Raw genomic sequence first — 18,831 nt, 5'->3', positions numbered from 1 at the left:
GAGAGAGAGAGAGAGAGAGAGAGAGAGTGAGAGACAAACAGAGGTAAACAAAGGACGCCTTATTCAGGCAGACAGAGAAAGAGAGAATTGGAGATTAACCCATTTAGAACGGGTACACATTTTGTGTATCATTATTTTATGCTTTAACTATTGAAAAATAGCAGATATACAAGCTCACAGCGCGGCACCGAGTGCCGCGCTGCGAGCTCGTAGATCTGCTATTTTTGAAAAGTCGTGAACATTAGAATTTTGACCCGATTCTATAAGTGTCTTTTGAATCCTTCTAATTCTAGGCCTAAATGGGTTAAGAGATAATGTGGAGAGAATCAGACGGAATTGGGAGACAAAGTGTGCAGCGGGAAAGCATACTGATGAGGAGGAGGGCAGACAGACAGACAGACAGACAGACAGACAGACAGACAATAAGGCAGACAGACAGACAGACAGACAGACAGACAGACAGACAGACAGTAAGGCAGACAGACAGACAATAAGGGAAAGAAAGTCAGGATGAGGACCACTTTGGACAGACGAACGAGACATGGAAACAGAGGACGCAGAGTCGCAGACCGACTATAGCAAAACGCAGGGATAGAGCACACGCCCGCAATCGTCCCCCTGTCCAATCCCATCTAAAGTCCCCCGAAGGCACGGAACGCACGTGGACGGAGGACCGCCGGAAATCCACCACTGCCACGGGCCCCTGTGTTCCATAATATAACTCTTCCATCGTTTGAACCCCACTGGGGCCGGCGTCAGCCGACTCCAGCTTCTCTCTGCGTCCCTCATTCCCCCCACGGACCCCCTCTTTCGATCCCTCCTGCCAACCCCCTGACATCCTAACCTTGTTCCCATCCTTACTCGCCCAGCGAAGAGAAAAGCCTGGATGCCACATAAGGCTGGGGGTGCCTAGAAAGGTGGGGCTTCCGCCGTGTGAATTTCCCCCGGAAGTTGTCTTTTTTTTTCGCAGTGCGGTGTTCCTGCAAACGTAGTCCACGCTGAAACGTTTCGGCGTTCTACTTCTCCCACTCCTTCGGTTTGCGCTCGCGATAAACAACATCCAAACAAAACACGGATTCCCGGCAAAGTTACACCGACGAAACCTAAGAGCGAGTTAAGAGCTACGATCCATTTTGGCTTGTTCTTCGCTCGGGGGATGTAAACAGACTTTGCGCCGCAAATTCCCTTAAATGCAGCACTTCCGCCTAACTCGAGCACATCCGTTTAAGCGCACGGCGCAGGCCTTGCCCGGCGTGCCGACATCATTACACTCATCCACCCGTCCCGTACGTCGGTACGTCGGGCGTGCATTCTTTGGTTCTTACCCTGCGGGGGCAGGCTCTGCTGGGGCAGGGCGGCCTGGCCGGGGGCCGGGCCGGGCCCCGCCGGGGGTCCGGGCAGCGACAGCAGGCCCTGCCGCTGCATGTTGAGCAGGTGCTGCTGCTGCTGGAGCTGCTGCATCTGGAGGAGCTGCTGCTGGAAGACCAGCTGCTGAGCCGCTAGCTGTTGATGCTGCTGCTGCTGCTATAGAGACAGAGAGAGAGAGAGAGAGAGAGAGAGAGAGGGAGAGGGAGGGAGAGGGAGAGGGAGAGAAAACAGAGAGAAGAGAGAGAGAGATGAGATGTGGGGATGGGACGATATGAACTTTCATATCACGAGTATTGTGAAAAAAGAAATCGCGGTTTACGATATTATCGTCATAATCAAAATCCATTATCCTGGGGCTGAACATTTGCCAAAAAATCTAAAAAGCTCACAAGCTGTGAGCTTGTAGATCGGCTATTTTTTGGCAAAGACATTTGATAGAGAGTGAAAAAAAAAGACTATCAAGTACGTATATTAGAAGTACGTTTTACCTATCATAGAGGGTTTAAGTGGTATACCGGATATGCAGCTCGGCAAATAAAAGGTGAATTGACCCCAGTGCATGACGGAGGACGATATCACGATAAATTAAATCTCCACGATACGATTATCCTGAGTGTTTTTTTTATCACTATAAACGATAATATCGCTTATTGACCCATCCTTAGTGAGATGGTGATAGAGAGAGGTTGACGTGACCTCGGCGAAGCCTCTATTGCTCTGTCTCCTCTCTCTCTCTCTCTCTCTCTCTCTCTCTGTGTGTCTTTTGTTATCCTTTTCCTCCTGCTCCTAGTTCTGTCTGAACTCTCCCCTCCCTCTCTCTCTCTCCCTCTCTCCCACACTAAGCTTGTCCTTATTTTTGTTTTGAGGGGGGGCGGGGGGGGGGGGGGGGGGGGTTGGCTGTTGCACGGTGCTGTCTGTGACATAACATGCGACACACACACACACACATACTGCACGGGTGGTACACTAGCCGTGTTTGTTTGCCTGTCAGCGTGTACGAGGGACACGATGATTTTATATGATACCAGGCTTCGGCTATAATCCATCCCCCCCCAAAACACACAAACACGTACGCACGCACGCGCACGCACGCACGCACACACACAAACACACACACACACACACACGCGCACGCACACACACACACAGAGAGAGAGACAGCACCGCTAGTTAATTGCTTCGCCTCTGCTGATGGGTTGTTACAACTTAGCTGAAAAGGGGGTGGACTAGTGCACGCACGCACGCACACGCACACACACACACACACACACACACACACACACACACACACACACACACACACACACACACACACACACACACACACACACACACACACACACACACACACGCAAATCTCAGTGCTTCTGCCTGGCAGAGTTGTTTATCGCCGGCTCCAGACAGACACACAGACAGACAGACAGACGGTTGCGTAAGCCGCAGTGCAAAACAACAACAACAACAACAACAAAACCCCACGAGCAGATCAGCAAAACAAGTCAGGGGAGAGAGAGAAGGAGAGAGAGAGAGAATAATGCTTTTTGTCTCTGAGTGGTGAAGTGATTTATACGCTATTGTCAGCAGCACTGAACGCACTGACATGCTCACACTTAGGGACACACACAGCAGTGAGCAGGGGCGGCACAAGGTGGGGGGGAGTGGGAGTTACTAGGGCCCAAGGTAGAGGGGCCTTCGATCATTATTTAGCTATTGAAACATAGCAGATATATACAAGCTCAATTAGATCTGCTATTTTTTGAAAAGTCGTGAAAATGTGTGCAAAATCTTTGACTATAATGTATTTTTCAAGCAAACATTTGTAACTCAAATCTTGCTTCTGGGGGGGGGGGGTGGTCCCTGGAACAAAATATTTTGAAATGGGCGTCCGTGGCCAAATACGTATCATTTTGGGGGTCCTTCACATGAAAAAGTTTGAGCACCACTGACATAGAAACATAGGTTTTTCGAGAAAAAAAAAAACCTTTGAAGGATTTGAAATATTCAAAGACTATTTTCACGATTTTCTTTTCAAAAAATAGCAGATCTACAAGCTCGCAGCGGCACTCGGTGCCGAGCTGCGAGCTTGTAGATCTGCTATTTTTTCAATAGTTAAAGCACAAAATGAATTGAAGTGAATCCTTGTACCCGGGGCCCAGAATTTGGTGCGACGCCCCTGACAGTGAGTATTTGTTGTTGTTGTGGTAGTGGTGGTGAACGGGAGGTGTTTCCAGTAGATGTGTACGGTAGTACAGTGGTGTTGTCATATCACAGTGAACGGGGCGGGCGGCTCTACAGTGCTGTGTGTGCAGAGAGACTCCAGTGAATGTTTCAGGAACTCATTCTAACCCAGCCACACCGGGAAACGCAACCACTTTGGTTATTCAAAAATAGCATATATATAATATCATAATATCAACGAGCTTGTAGATCTGCTATTTATTTATTTAAAGGGGCACTCCACCACTTTTCAACCTATGTTCATATAATTGGTCCTCACTCAAAAATAGCTTTTCTTTTTCTTTTTTTTTTCAGAGGAGGGCTGTGGTCAGGTCAGAAACCCATCGTCTTGTGACATCATCGATTGCCAATCCAGCTTATAGAAACTGCAGGCTTTCTATTCCTGAAAAGTTGCAATTTTAAAGTGCAATTTTAAAGTGGAAACCTTGTATGTCCAAAACCGTTTGTTTTGTATTTATCATTTTAAAAATGATTTTAACTAGTGAAAACAGCAGATCTACAAGCACACAACGACGGCCTTGTGTGATGAAGCAGGGCTTTACTTTGCGAAAACAACTACAAGTTTGACACTTGGAGATACAAGGTTTCTGCCCGACAGTGACGATTTAAGTCTTTGAATATATTTTTACCCGATTCTTATAAGTGTCTTCTAAAGTTTTTTGAAAAAACGCACGTTTCTACACGTCATCGGTTCTCAAACTTTTCCACGTCAAGGACCCCCTATGTATTTGGCCGGCCGATCCCCGTCTCGAAATATTATGATGCGTCAGGTACCCCACCAAGAGGCAAAGATTTGAGTTACACATGTTCGCTTTAAGAAAGATACACAAAATAGCAGATCCACAGCTTGTAGATCTGCTATTTTTTCAATAGCCAAAGTATTAAAAACAATGGCCCATAATGGGCTAATACTTTATTTTTTTTGGGAGCTGTTTAAGGGGAAGTGTAGCTCCAGCGCTTCTCTCCCTCTCCTCCTCCATGCCCCTTTTCCTCTCCTCTCCTCTCCTCTCCTCTCCTCTCCTCTCCTCTCCTCTCCTCTCCTCTCCTCTCCTCTCCTCTCCTCTCCTCTCCTCTCGTTTTCCACCCCTCGCAGACACAGCAGAGGTATTTCATTCGGTCACACAGTGTAAACACACGGTGTGTACACACTACATGTATATGTGCATACAGCATCATATGTAGCTAGCGTGTTTGCCCACGCGTGAACCGTGAATCGCGGCATTGGGCTGACAAAGGGTGAGAGCTGACCGGGGCGGTGTGTGTGTGTGTGTGTGTGTGTGTATGCGCGAGCGTGTGTGTGTGTGTGTGTGTGTGTGTGTGTGTGTGTGTGTGTGTGTGTGTGTGTGTGTGTGTGTGCGTGCGCGAGAGTATGTGTGTGGAAAACTTCTGATGCGCTCACTGGAAAACAGGCTGAATAATGGGATAGAGGGGTTTGACTTGTGGACTGTGTGTGTGTGTGTGTGTGTGTGTGTGTGTGTGTGTGTGTGTGTGTGTGTGTGTGTGTGTGTGTGTGTGTGTGTGTGTGTGTGTGTGTGTGTGGGTGTGGAGGAAGGAAGAGAGAAAGGTGGTTTTCGCCTCAGGAGAAATAAGGGGCAATTTCTATTCCATATTTGATGGTGACGGGGGCCTTTGAGAAAGGAGAGGAGAGGAAAGAAAGAAAGAAAGAAAGGGAAAAAATATATTCTATCCGAGATTTCCAAACAGAAACAAAGCCGCCGGGAGGTGGGCCCGCGCTTCCTGTAGGAGACTGCATAATGGCCTTGGACAAGAGAGGGAAGGGGAGAGGGAGAGAGAGAGAGATGACGACGGGTGTCAACAAAGGGAAAAAAAAGAGAACAGCTATAGATTGACAAGGAACGACAAAGAGAGACATATCGTCGCTGTCGGGCAGAAACCTCGTACCTCCAAGTTCCAAATTTGTATGTTTTTTTTTTGCAAAGTACAGCAATGCTTCATCAGACAAGGCTGTCGCACTAATAGTGAAAACAGCCGATCTGCAAGCACACAACGCCTCGCGGCGCGAGGCGTTGTGTGCTTGCAGATCGGCTGTTTTCACTAGTTTAAATCATTTTAAAAATGATAAATACAAAACAAACGGTTTTGGACGTACAAGGTTTCCGCCCGACGACGACGATATAAAAGAAAAAGAAGGAAGAGGAAAAGTAGTAGAAATATAGAATACAAGAAACAGAATAGTCTCCCTGATAGTACGTAGTGCATCTCCCGAGTGCGTATCAACCTGCCAGGGCATATCACCCTGCCGGGGCATATCACCCTGCCAGTGTGTGTATCACCATGCCGGTGTGTGTATTTTTATGCCTTTATTTGATAGGATAGTAGACTGACAGGAAATGGGGAGAGAGACGGGGAATGACATGTGGCAAAGGTCGTCCGGATCGGGAATCGAACCGGCGACGCCAGCAGGCATCACAGCCTAGTATGTGGTATGCGCCTTGACCACCAGGCCAGCGGGTGCCCCCCCCCGGAGTATCTCTTGTGTGACATCCTAGTTGTCCTCTAATCACGCGCCCTACATTCATATCGTTATCTGGACTTGGACCCCTGGTGGGCTATAAGGGCCGATACACAATGCTACGCTAACATGGCTGAGGCTGTCACGCCCGTCCACTCCTGTCTGACAGACAGAGAGAGAGAGAGAGAGAGAGAGAGAGAGAGAGAGAGAGAGAGAGAGAGAGAGAGAGAGAGAATGTCCAATGGCTGCCTGTCAATGTGATTTATGAGCAGCACTCTCTAACTTTAGGAGTGATCCGTGTGTGTGTGTGTGTGTGTGTGTGTGTGTGTGTGTGTGTGTGTGTGTGTGCGTGTGCGTGCGTGCGCGTGCGTGCGTGCGTGTGTGCGTGCTGTGCGTGCGCAAGACCACACAATCAGTTCATTAGTGAGTTGCACGCAAGACCTTTTGTCTCCGCCTCCCTTTCTGTAAATCAGCAATTGTGCAGTGTGAGTGAATTGAGTGTGCACGTGCGTGCGTGCGTGCGTGCGTGCGTGTGTGTGTGTGTGTTGTTTTACCTCTTTAGCCTGTTTGCTAGGGTGCTGTTGTTGTAGAAGCTGCAAATGCAGCTGCTCCTGTTGCTTCTTGTAGAACTCCTGCAGGTGCTGCTGCTCAAACACACACACGCACACGTGCACACGCACACGCACACGCACGCACACACACACACACACACACACACACACACACACACACACACACACACACACACACAGAAAAGACACCTCCTGAATACATATCGCTGTACTTCCAATAATACATACTATCGACAGTCAATAGTTAAAACATACTTGACCATCAGAGGTCTTTGATTCCAACTCGCATGTCGATAACATGCATGCTACTGACATGAGCGTGGAATCAAAGTCTTCCGTAGGGGTCCTCCAAATCTTTGAGTGATAGAAACCTTTTTTGCACTTGAACCCTATTGTCCATAGTTTGTGAACTTTAGCCCAAAATAGCCGATCTACAAGCTCACAACGCCTCGCTTGTGGATCGACTATTTTGGGCTGTCCTGTTTAAAATGAAGTTTGAAGTTACAATGGGTGTGTGTGGGGAGCGGCCCTGGGCCTGGGGAGGCAGACCCATGCCAGGCAGAGTTTTTTTGAAAGTGGAATATCCCTTTAACCACTATCACTCTCTAAGTGTTTCTAAAACGTCCACAACACGTCACAATGAGACACAGTGTGAATACCCAAGGCCCAACAAAGTTGAAATAGGGAGATCCACATTTTCTGGTCGACAGCAACGGCATCCGCCTATAGTTTTCCTTGGCTGGCGCGGCCAGCAGAACACGTGTCACTTTTTTACGGATCGCATCCCCGAGCTCCATAAATAACACGTCATCCTCTAGTCTACTGTTTTTGGCACGCAAGCCTCATCCCCCTTTCTCCCAGTCGCGTCCATATGGACTTTTAATGGTCTGGTACAATTCTGCAGGGGGCCACAATTCATCACGTTAACTATGCGCTCGGACGGGGCCAGAGCGAGGCGGCGTCCTGCGGCATCGCTGGAAATAAACACAGCTAAATCACGCGAGGGGTTTCCGGCCTCCTTCTTGAAGCTGATGCGTTACACAGCGGCTCTTTGAGGAGAGCCGCGCGGCCCTCTCTGGTTTGTTTCATGTGAACTTCACGTGGCCCTCCTTGGCACTAGGAGCAGAACGAGACCCTAGCCTCGCTTATCTGGGAACGGCCACGCAAAACATGGCAACCGGCATGACAACCGCTAATGTTGGGTACATTGCGAGTTGTGGGCCAAGGGGGTAATTGTGTGTTAAAGGGCCTACACTGATTCAATAGTAGTTCTTTACTGTAGGCCAGGGGTCTTCAACATTTTCAGGTCAAGGACCCCTTTGTTGAGAGAGAGATGAAGCAGGGACCCCCACAACCTTTTTCATAGATTCCATATAGTTTCATTGTTTTACAGCACAATCATCAGTGTGTTTTGGATTCATGTCAATTTGTGTTTTCAGATATTTAACTTTGACTGTCAATACTTAATAAAGTTGACCTTTCACTATGTACTTGGTCTGCTCTTTTCCCCCTCTACACCAAACCTCTTTGCCAAAAATAGCTGATCTACACACTCACAACGCCTCGTGCTGTGAGCTGTCTAATATTTGTGGCTAAAATTCTCAGAATAAGGACACTAGGGTTCACGTGGTTAATATAAAAAAAGGAGACAAAAGTTTCTATCACACAAAGATTTGGAAGATCCCCTATAGTAACTCTGAGGACCCCCTAGGACCCCCCGGACCCCCTGTTGAAGACCCTTGCCGTAGGGTTCAATAGTAGTGTCGATGCAAATCTAACACAGCCCATTATTCATTTGATTAGTTGCAGCTGTGTTGCTTACATCACAATGTACCATGAGGTCAGTCTTATGCAGGCCTGTAGTTTTTAACCTGACTTAGAAAACAAACTACGAAACCAGCTATAGGATTTACCCTTTAACCCATTTATTTTATGCTTTAACTATTGAAAAATAGCAGATATACAAGCTCACAGCGCGGCACCGAGTGCCGCGCTGCGAGCTTGTAGATCTGCTATTTTTGAAAAATCGTGAAAATTTGAATTTTGACACGATTCTACAGTATAAGTGTCTTTTGAATCCTTCTGAGGTTTTTTGAAAAACCTGTGTTTCTATGTCAGCAATCTGGCCAGCCATCGTCAAAGAAAAGGTCCTTTTCACTTCAACTGGAGCTCAGTTAGTCTGTTCTTGAGAGACTACTATGTCAGTGGTTCTCAAACCTTTTCATGTGAAGGACCCCCAAAATGATATGTATTTGGCCACGGACCCCCATCTCAAAATATCTAGTTCCAGGGACCACCCAGAAGCCAGTTTCTCTCTCTTTCGCTTTGAAAATACATATAGGCCTATTCAAAGATTTGCACACATTTTCACGACTTTTTCACTGGTTAAAGCATTCAATAATTCTAGGCCTAAATACACATGGTGTGATGAGAGGGGCCCAGTGGAGAACCACAATGTTCCTCTTGCATCCAAGACAAGTTTCTAATTAGATGCTTTTTCCCCCTCAGCCTCCAGCATCACAAGGCCGGTTGTAGTCGCACCACCCACCCACCCTCAGTTTTTTTGGTAAATTACTTTGGTAGTTACCGCGGGAAAACACAGCAACCGCTAATGCAAAATTAATAGGAGTCACCGGGGCAATTGCGACGTGTTTCATAACTCTTGTTTCTAATCGCCTTTAATCACCGTACATCAACAACGCCACTTGGCTTCGTGCTAAATGAGGATGCTCTCACCCTTCTGACTCCTGTTCGCTTAACGGTAGTGGTGCTTGAGTTATGATTCAACTACAGCTCCCCCCCCCCCCCCCCCCCCCCCACCCCCCCACGATTCACAGCACGCTAAATGACACGTCGCCACTTTGGCGGTTTTGCAGAAAAACGTAAGGCATGTGCGGGGGTTTCCACTTGGACATGTGTCGGCCATGAGGCTCGGCGCCAAAATAAAGTGTTCCGGCAGAAAATGACACGGGGACGAGCAGTTAGCGAAAAGCAGGTGACACGCGCCACAGGTCGTTAGCCGGATTGGAAGCCGATGCGTTAGCGCAGGTGCCCCCCCCCCCTCCCCTCCCCGTTCTGTCGAGGCCGCAGACAGACGGACGATGGGCTGTGTTCTCGAAAAAAAGAAAAAGTAAAAAAAAAAAAAAAAACACCTGCTGCGACGAGATGGCAATCAAACCCAGAAAGCCCGTGGACTTGTTAACGACGAAAGGGGGAAAATTAATCGCAAAACCACTACCATACCTAATTAAGCAATTTCTCTTTCGCTTAATCAAGTCCTCTGAACACAAGAGGACGCCCTTTCAACTTTGACACAGCAGACTCAGCAGAATTGTTTTTGGGGGGGGGGGCGGGGGGGTGTCATATTTCATCATCCGTCATCAATCATCCCGTTTTCTGTTATCCATCAGAATCCCCCCCCCCCCGCGACTACCAGGACTCCCATGACGGATGTCTGTCAGGGGAATTGAACCGTTGTTGTGCCAAAAGCGGTTAATTAGAGGTGACGGGAACAAGCACGTCAATTCCAGCTTCCTCCTGGTTAAGTGTGTCAAGGACACACACACACACACACACTTGCTGGTGAGTTGGCAATGAGGATATAGGTTACAAGTGCCACAGCACTGACTCACGCTACATGTGTGCGTGTGCGCGCGTGTGCATGTGTGCTTGTGTACGTGTGTGTGTGTGTTTGTCACACACGGAAGATGGTTGCCTACTGCATATGAAGACCTGGATACTGTTTGGCCTTATTTATATGTTTTTGACATATAAACGTAGACACAGTCTTTGATTAAAAAAACAAATAAAAAAACACAGTAAAAGCCTTTTTTTTAGATCAACTTTCTTATTTTGTCCACGTAATGTGTGATAAAAGCGCAGACTGTACTGCTAAGTTATTGAAATCCCAACGGTTGAACGGGAGCAGTCTAGTTTGTGTAGGAAAGATTTGAGTAACTGTGAAAGAACTTTTTCCCAACGTAAGATTAATACATCATGCTTTATATAAACCCTATTATATTACGCCTAAACGGTTCTGCCACCGTAAAATGAATAATTTCCCGTGAAAAACCCGCATTTTTCGGCCTGCGTTGTTGTTTATGTTTGGGTACCCGGCCCTCATGGCGTGCACGACAAACAACCTGTCATTTGGTATGATGAACAAACTCCACTCGAGACTCAAACCGAGCTGAAAATGGATTCATTTGTAGCTCATTTGGTTCCATTTGTACACTGTCAGAGTTACAGACTTGTACGGGTCAATTTAGAGTTCCCCTTAACCCATTTAGGCCTAGAATTATTGAATGCTCTAACCAGTGAAAAATAGCAGATATACAAGCTCACAGCGCGGCACCGAGTGCCGCGCTGCGTGCACTCGGTGCCGCGACTTCACGACTTTGAAAAAGCCGTGAAAATGTGCGCAAATCTTTGAATTATGTATTTTCAAAGCGAACGTTTGTAACTTAAATTTTGCTTCTGGATGGTCCCTGGAACTAAATATTTTGAGATGGGGGTCCGTGGCCAAATAAATATAATTTTGGGGGTACCTTCACATGAAAAGGTTTGAGAACCACTGACATAGTAGTCTCTCAAGATGGCTAGCCAGATTGCTGACGTAGAAACATGGGTTTTTCAAAAAACCTTAGGATTCAAAAGACACTTATAGAATCGGGTCAAAATTCTAATTTTCACGATTTTTCAAAAATAGCAGATCTACAAGCTCGCAGCGTGGCACTCGGTGCCGCGCCGTGAGCTTGTAGATCTGCTATTTTTCAATAGTTAAAGCATAAAATAATAATACACTATAATGTGTACCCTTTCTGAATGGGTAAGGAACCCACTTTGAGAACCACTGACTTAGAGAAACTATAGAGTCTCGTTGTGTGGATTTTTAGGGAGGTTTCCAAAGTGTTCCCAGATGGTTCCCAGATTCATTTGTAACAGTCATTACTAATGAACTGAAGTTCTTCTTCACCGTTGACCATAAAAAAAGAAAAAAAAAGAAAAGATAGGAAAACGGCCATCCGTAAATCTATAGGTGGCGGCGTGTGTTTCATGCTTCTATAAATACACCCGGTATATATATATATGCTACTGTGTACCGACTGTTGCTACTGGAACCCGGTTCTCTGTGTTTGTCTGGGTGAATTCTTGCGTTGAGATGTGTATCTATAGTAGGAGAGCGTGTGTGTTTGAGTGTGTGTGTGTGTGTGTGTGTGTGTGTGCGTGCGTGCGTGCGTGCGTGCGTGCGTGCGTGCGTGCGTGTGTGTGTGTGCGTGCGCGCGCATGCATCTAGGTGCATGACTGTTTGTTTGCAGCTGCAGGCCAACTGAACAGGACTTGCCTCCACTGGCATGTGTTGACGTGTGTGTGTGTGTGTGTGTGTGTGTGTGTGTGTGTGTGTGTGTGTGTGTGTGTGTGTGTGTGTGTGCGTGTGCGTGTGCGCGTGCATGCGTGCGTGCGTGTGTGTGTGTGTGTGTGTATACACGCGTGTATAAGTGTCAATGTGTGTGTGTGTGTTTGTATGTGTGTGTGCACCAAGGTGTGATTGTGTACCTGCTTGCAACGTGACAAGGCTGCTGCCACTGGGACAGCGACCTCCTACGTCTGCTGGGGTGTGCGTGCGTGCGTGCGTGCGTGCGTGCGTGCGTGCAGGGGCGTCACAAGGGGTAGGAAAGTGGGACTGAGTTACCGGGGCCCAAGGTGGAGGGGCCCTAGTAACTTTATCTATTGAAAAATAGCAGATATACAAGCTCACAGCGCGGCACCGAGTGCCGCGCTGCGAGCTTGTAGATCTGCTATTTTTAAAAAGTTGTGAAAACGTGTGAAAAATCTTTGAATATGTGTATTTTTCAAGCGAACATTTCTAACTCAAATTTTGCTTCTGGGTGTGGTCCCTGGAACGAAATATTTTGAGATCGGGGTCCGTGGGCCAAATACATATCATCTTGGGGGTCCTTGACATAGGTTTCTTGCACACATATTTTCACGATTTTTCAAAAATAGCAGATCTACAAGCTCGCAGCGCGGCACTCAGTGCCGCGCTGTGAGCTTGTATATCTGCTATTTTTCAATAGTTAAAGGTGATACACCATGCATTTAAAAAGTATTTATGTCATATTGTTTATGTCCCAAAAACGTTTTTCAAAAGGTTTGAGGCTAAATTACCACTCCTGAATAGAGAGCCTCTCTCATTTTTGAATGGCTCTCAGAGTATTTCAGCTGCAGTACCACCTTTGGTCTGAACTGCGCCCCCCCCAAAAAAAAAATCTTTTTGGAAAAAAATGTTTTTGAAAAAAAAATGTTTTTATTTATTTTTTATTTATGATGACGTCACAATCGGCAGATGACGTCACAATCGGCAGAAAATCTGGACAGCCTGTTTTGAGAACCCGTGGGATACTTTTAACCTTCGCCTTCTCAAACCAGAGAAAGACACAACGGTCAGAAATGGGACTTTGTGAGGATAGAAGGTGCTAGTGGGACCCCAAAAAAAGGTTTTAAAATAGGAAAAGTGAAATTTCATGGTGTATCACCTTTAACATTCATGGGGGGCCCGTAGTGAATCCTTGTACCCAGGGCCCAGAATTTGGTGTGACGCCCCTGCGTGCGCGGCTGCGCGCGCGCGCGCGTGCGTGTGTGTGTACGTGCGTGTACCTGCTGCAGCATGACGGCTTGCTGCTGCTGCAACAACGCCTGGAGCTGCTGGGGCGACAGCACCTGCTGCTGGAGGATCTGCTGCATCTGCTGAGGAGTGATCACCTGGGGACTCATCATGGCCACCGACACCGGGACCTGTGGGGACACACACGGAGGGAGGGAGAGGGAGAGGGAGAGTATGTCACGTTTTATACTTTAGTAAATGTATCAATACTGCTAATCTAGCCCATTTAGGCCTGAACACATTATGACGCAATATTTTATGCTTTAAATATAAAAAAATAGCAGATATACAAGCTCACACAGCGCGGCACTCGGTGCCGCGCTGTGAGCTTGTATATCTGCTATTTTTGAAAAAATCGTGAAAATTCGAATTTTGACCCGATTCTATAAGTGTCTTTTGAATTCTTCTAAGATTTTTTGAAAAAAACTATGTTTGTATGTCAACAATCTGGCCAGCCATCGTCAAAGAAAAGGTCCTTTTCATTTAACTGGAGCTCAGTTAGTCTGTTCTTGAGAGACTACTATGTCAGTGGTTCTCAAACCTTTTCATGTGAAGGACCCCCAAAATGATATTTATTTGGCCACGGACCCCCATCTCAAAATATTTCGTTCCAGGGACCCCCAGAAGCAAAATTTGAGTTACAAATGTTCGCTTAAAAAGTACACATTCAAAGATTTGCACACATTTTCACGACTTTTCAAAAAATAGCAGATCTACAAGCTCGCAGCGCGGCACTCGGTGCCGCGCTGTGAGCTTGTATATCTGCTATTTTTCAATAGCTAAAGTTACTAGGGCCCATCCAACTTGGGCCCTGGTAACTCATCATGGCCACCGACACCGGGACCTGTGGGGACACACACGCAGGGAGGGAGGGAGAGTTTGAATACTGCTCTAGAAATGCTCCGTTACAAGTAAAAGTCTGGAATTCAAAATGTACTCGAGCAAAAGTGTCGGCATCAAAATGTAGTTAAAGTACCAAAAGTAAAATGATGGGGGTCCGTGGCCAAATAAATATAATTTGGGGGGTCCTTCACATGAAAAGGTTTGAGAACCACTGACATAGTAGTCTCTCAAGATGGCTAGCCAGATTGCTGGCCAGATTGCTGACATAGAAACATGGGTTTTTCCAAAAAACCTTAGAAGGATTCAAAAGACACTTATAGAATCGGGTCAAAATTCTAATTTTCACGATTTTTCAAAAATAGCAGATCTACAAGCTCGCAGCGCGGCACTCGGTGCCGCGCTGTGAGCTTGTAGATCTGCTATTTTTCAATAGTTAAAGCATAAATAATAATACACTATAATGTGTACACGTTCTGAATGCTCTAGAAATGCTCCGTTACAAGTAAAAGTCTGGAATTCAAAATGTACTCGAGCAAAAGTGTTGGCATCAAAATGTTGTTAAAGTACCAAAAGTAAAAGTACAAAATGTTTGAAAATGGCAGATCTTCAAGCTCACAAGCTTGTAGATCGGCTATTTTCAAAGAGCCGACATATAAATTAGGGCTAAAGTGGTTTATGTATTATGTATTATGATATTATAATTTGTATCTGCAAAGTAACACCTTTCCAATAACCGTAGTGGAGTAAAAGTGCGATATTTGGATGCGAGATGTAGTGGAGTAGAAGTAAAAGTATTGGAAATTGGAACTACTCAAGTAAGGTACAAATACCTCAAAAGTGTGCTTCAGTACATTACTCAAGTAAAAGTACTTAGTTACTTTACACCACTGGCGAGAGAGTCCAGCGTGGGAGGCATAGGGGGCGAAAGGGGGAGAGAGGGGTGAGGACATTAGAGACATGGACGCACGAGAGACGGAGGAAGACAGAGAGACAGACAGACAGAGGTATGGAGGGAAGGAAGAGAGAGAGAGAGAGAAAGAGAGAGAGAGAGAGAGAGAGAGAGAGAGAGGGGGAGAAAGAGGGAGAGAGGGGGGGAGGAGCGCAAGGTATCTCCACGGAGATGCGTGGAGAGAGTGACACGAGTGAGGGAGAGGTGCGAAGGAGGAACGGAGGGAGGGAGGGAGGAATAAAAATAGGAAGGAACAGAGGATGGGCGGCAGAGAGAGAGAGAGAGAGAGGGGGGGGGGGGTGAGGAGGATGGATGGACGGACGAACAGACGGATGGAGGGAGGGAGGGAGGGAGGGAGGGATGGCGGAGAGGAGAGGAGAGGAGAGGGGAAAAAAAGAGAGAGAACGAGGAGAGGCGAAAGCGAGCGTGGGAGGGAATTGATAGACGGAGGGAGAGGAGAAAAGGAGAGCAATGGAGAAAGAGAAAAAGAGAGAGAGAGAGAGGGGGAGAGAGAAAACACAGCGTCAGAGACACGCGCGTCAACAGGGGCGTCACACCAAATTCTGGGCCCTGGGTACAAGGATTCACTGCGGGGCCCCCCATGAATGTTAACTATTAAAAAATAGCAGATATACAAGCTCACAGCGCGGCACCGAGTGCCGCGCTGCGAGCTTGTAGATCTGCTATTTTTGAAAAATCGTGAAAAATGTGTGCAAGAAACTTATGTTTCCATGTCAGTGGTGCTCAAACATTTTCATGTCAAGGACCCCGAAGATGATATGTATTTGGCCACAGACCCCCATCTCAAAATATTTCTTTCCAGGGACCCCCCCCCCCCCCCCCCCAGAAGCAAAATTTGAGTTACAAATGTTCGCTTAAAAAGTACACATTCAAAGATTTGCACACATTTTCACGACTTTTCAAAAATAGCAGATCTACAAGCTCGCAGCGCTGTGAGCTTGTATATCTGCTATTTTCCAATAGATAAAGTTACTAGGGCCCCTCCACCTTGGGCCCTGGTAACTCAGTCCCACTTTCCTACCCCTTGTGACGCCCCTGCGCGTCAAGGCCTGGTGCCACGGTGGTTGGCGTGCTCCGCTGGAGCGTTGGTAATTGGTGACCGAGGGCTAGCGGAGTGCCGGAGCGGAGTGCCGGAGCGGAGCCTCCTGTGGCCCCCCGGCTCACTGGAGGAGAGACGTTGAAGGGCAGATGGGTGCCAGTTTTTCTTTTCTTCTCTATTTTTTCTTCTTTTTTTTTAGGTCCTTGTTTTTTTTTTTTTTTTAGCTCCCAGATTCCCAGACAGGAGTGAAGGATTCAAAAATACACAAGACCTTATTTAGAAGCCCCACCCACCCGCCCGCCCGCACTCCGAAAACCCGGCTGCCTGCCACACCCCCTGGGCACAGACACAGAAACGGACGCGACAACGTCACGGGAGCGCGCTCGGCTCGTCGATGGGAGCAGGCGCACTACAGCCGCCGTGATTTTGCTCGGCACGCGCTTGGGGGAGGGAGGGAGGTGGGGTCGCTTCGGGTGACGTCAGGGGGGGGGGTGGGGGGATGGCGCCCGTACAGAGAGAGAGGAAGACAGAGACTGCTCTCCCCATCACGGCGGCAGGGAAAGGAGGAAGTGTGGACAAGATGGGAGCATCGAGCAGTTCTGTATATCGTCGTTGTCGGGTGGAAAAATTATTCAAACTAGTGAAAACAGCCGATCTACAAGCACGGACAGCGCCTCGCAAACGCGAGGCGTTCTGCTGTTTTCACTACTTTTGTGCGACGGCCTTGTATGATGAAGCAGGGCTTTACTTTGCGAAAAAACATACAAATTTGAAACTTGGAGATACGAGGTTTCTGCCCGACAGTGACGTTATGAGGGAAGCTTTTTTTTCTCCCTTCCTTTCGCAGTTGAGTGTTGTTGTTTTTTTTTTACTTCTCTCCGTTGCTCTCAAAAAGCAGCCAGAGGCACAGTTCTCGCCCGCTATCCGCCAACAAGCCGTTTTTTTTCTTTCCCACCAATCATTAAAAATGAGAGCTGTCAAGACCATAATAGAAGAACTTTGCCAAAACAAAACAAAAATACTGCAGCCAAACGCTTATACGGCAGCCTAACCCCGGCGCGTGGCAAGCAACTTCAGAGCACGCCGGTCAATAGGAAAGATAGGCTCCGTCTCTCATTGTTTTGGTCTTTTGATTGTCTGTGCACATCCCACGGTAACAGGGGGAGAGGCTCAGTAACGTTTATATATATATACACGCAGATACAATATCTCCTCACGCCCCTCAAACTTAAGAATGGAACAGTGAGAGCAGAGCACTGTTAAAAGGTTTGTTTTGGTTTCGACTTTCCAGCGAGTTTGGAAAGCAAGCTGGCTGAAAGCTCTGGTAGATATTATGGTGGACTGAGATTCACCTGCCGTGGAGAGTGGAACATTCTTATGATGAATCGGTGAGGCAACGACTTTATGATAACCACTGGCATGCCGTTTTCCCACAATTTGATTAGGGGCTTCCACTCTAGAAGTAGTCTTGCTTTGTTTGTTTTGGTTTTTCATTTCATTATTTTGACCCAAAGAGAAGTGTGTGTTATTTATGTACATCGCGGTTTTTCCTTCCCTTTTAAAAGTCTGTGCAAACATGGGGGTCTGGTGAGGGGGTTAAGAAGCGGCCTGGGTTGTCTTGCAACCCACATAACCGCCAGATCAGAGGAAGAGGCTATCACTGTTGCCAGCAGGCATACTGTATACATGAGTACATTAACGAGTCGACCATATATGGACAATCTATGCTCTCAATCTAAGTTATTGTGACTTTGTATGAACGGTATGTACAGTAGGTGCTCAGATAAATAACGTAATGTCCCTTCCCTGAAAAACATTTAAAAAAATGATGCCAGATGGTCGGAGATCTCCACCTAAGGATCGGCAAATGTAAGGTACTAGCGAGAGGCACAATTAACCCACGCCGTTCCCTGCTGCTTTTGGAAACCAATCATGGCACCAACGCAGTATGGAGGACCCTCTTAAAGACTTTGGATTGGTTCTACAATGCAGGTTTTGCTTTTGTTTCTCTTTCTCTCTCCAACTTTATACCAGTAATTGTTTCAACACAGTTTTAAAAACAAAAGCTGCTAGATTGTCCTCAGTCGGATTTGCGATTTAAGACAATCTGCAGTGTGCCGTAAAGTCCCCTCCATGACGTTAATCATGTCAGTGTTTAGCACAGAGCTGGTGTTGAACGGCATAGCTTCGCGCCCTGCCTGATTTAGATGTCCGCAGCCGCACATGGGTGTCGCACGCAAAAAAAACAAAAAACAAACAGCAGATCTACAAGCTGATAATGCTTGAAGATCCGCTATTTTCAGTGCATGACGACACCTGCGTGACTTAATATAAATCAGGCATCAGACAGGGTGTCATGGGGCCAGTAAGACATTCCTGTCCTCATCGTCGCCTATAATCAAGCTGCCTTGATTACTTTCCGTGCCATGTCTCTTACTTCCTCACCGACCTCCTCCTTCCATCCTTCCCCATACTCTCTCTCTCTCTCTCTCTCCGTCTCTCATTCTCTCTATCAGGCCATGACATGTCCTTGTTTAGCGCTCTCCTCCCCTCGACGCCCACCAGCACCTCTGCACGCACGCACGCACGCACGCACGCACGCACGCACGCACGCACGCACGCACGCACGCACGCACGCACGCACGCACGCACGCACGCACGCAC

At 47.2% G+C, this 18,831-nt stretch overlaps 1 protein-coding gene across 1 annotated transcript in view; it reads right to left on the bottom strand.

Annotated features, from left to right (window-relative positions):
- foxp2 (forkhead box P2) overlaps positions 1-18,595 on the bottom strand; it is a gene marked incomplete at both ends in the record, with an annotated part of 69,087 nt that extends 50,492 nt beyond the window's left edge. The window contains 4 exon segments of the mRNA XM_080754241.1: positions 1,326-1,524; positions 6,634-6,723; positions 13,309-13,446; positions 18,584-18,595. Of these exon segments, the coding sequence (XP_080610367.1) occupies positions 1,326-1,524; positions 6,634-6,723; positions 13,309-13,446; positions 18,584-18,595 (439 nt within the window).
- Between the last annotated feature and the right edge of the window lie 236 nt (positions 18,596-18,831).

The sequence above is a fragment of the Nannobrachium achirus genome (assembly GCF_963921795.1).
Source record: "Nannobrachium achirus genome assembly, chromosome: 23".
Taxonomy (NCBI): Eukaryota; Metazoa; Chordata; class Actinopteri; order Myctophiformes; family Myctophidae; genus Nannobrachium; species Nannobrachium achirus.
Note: the sequence above shows the minus strand (reverse complement) of the source record. Positions and strands in the feature narration are given on the sequence as shown.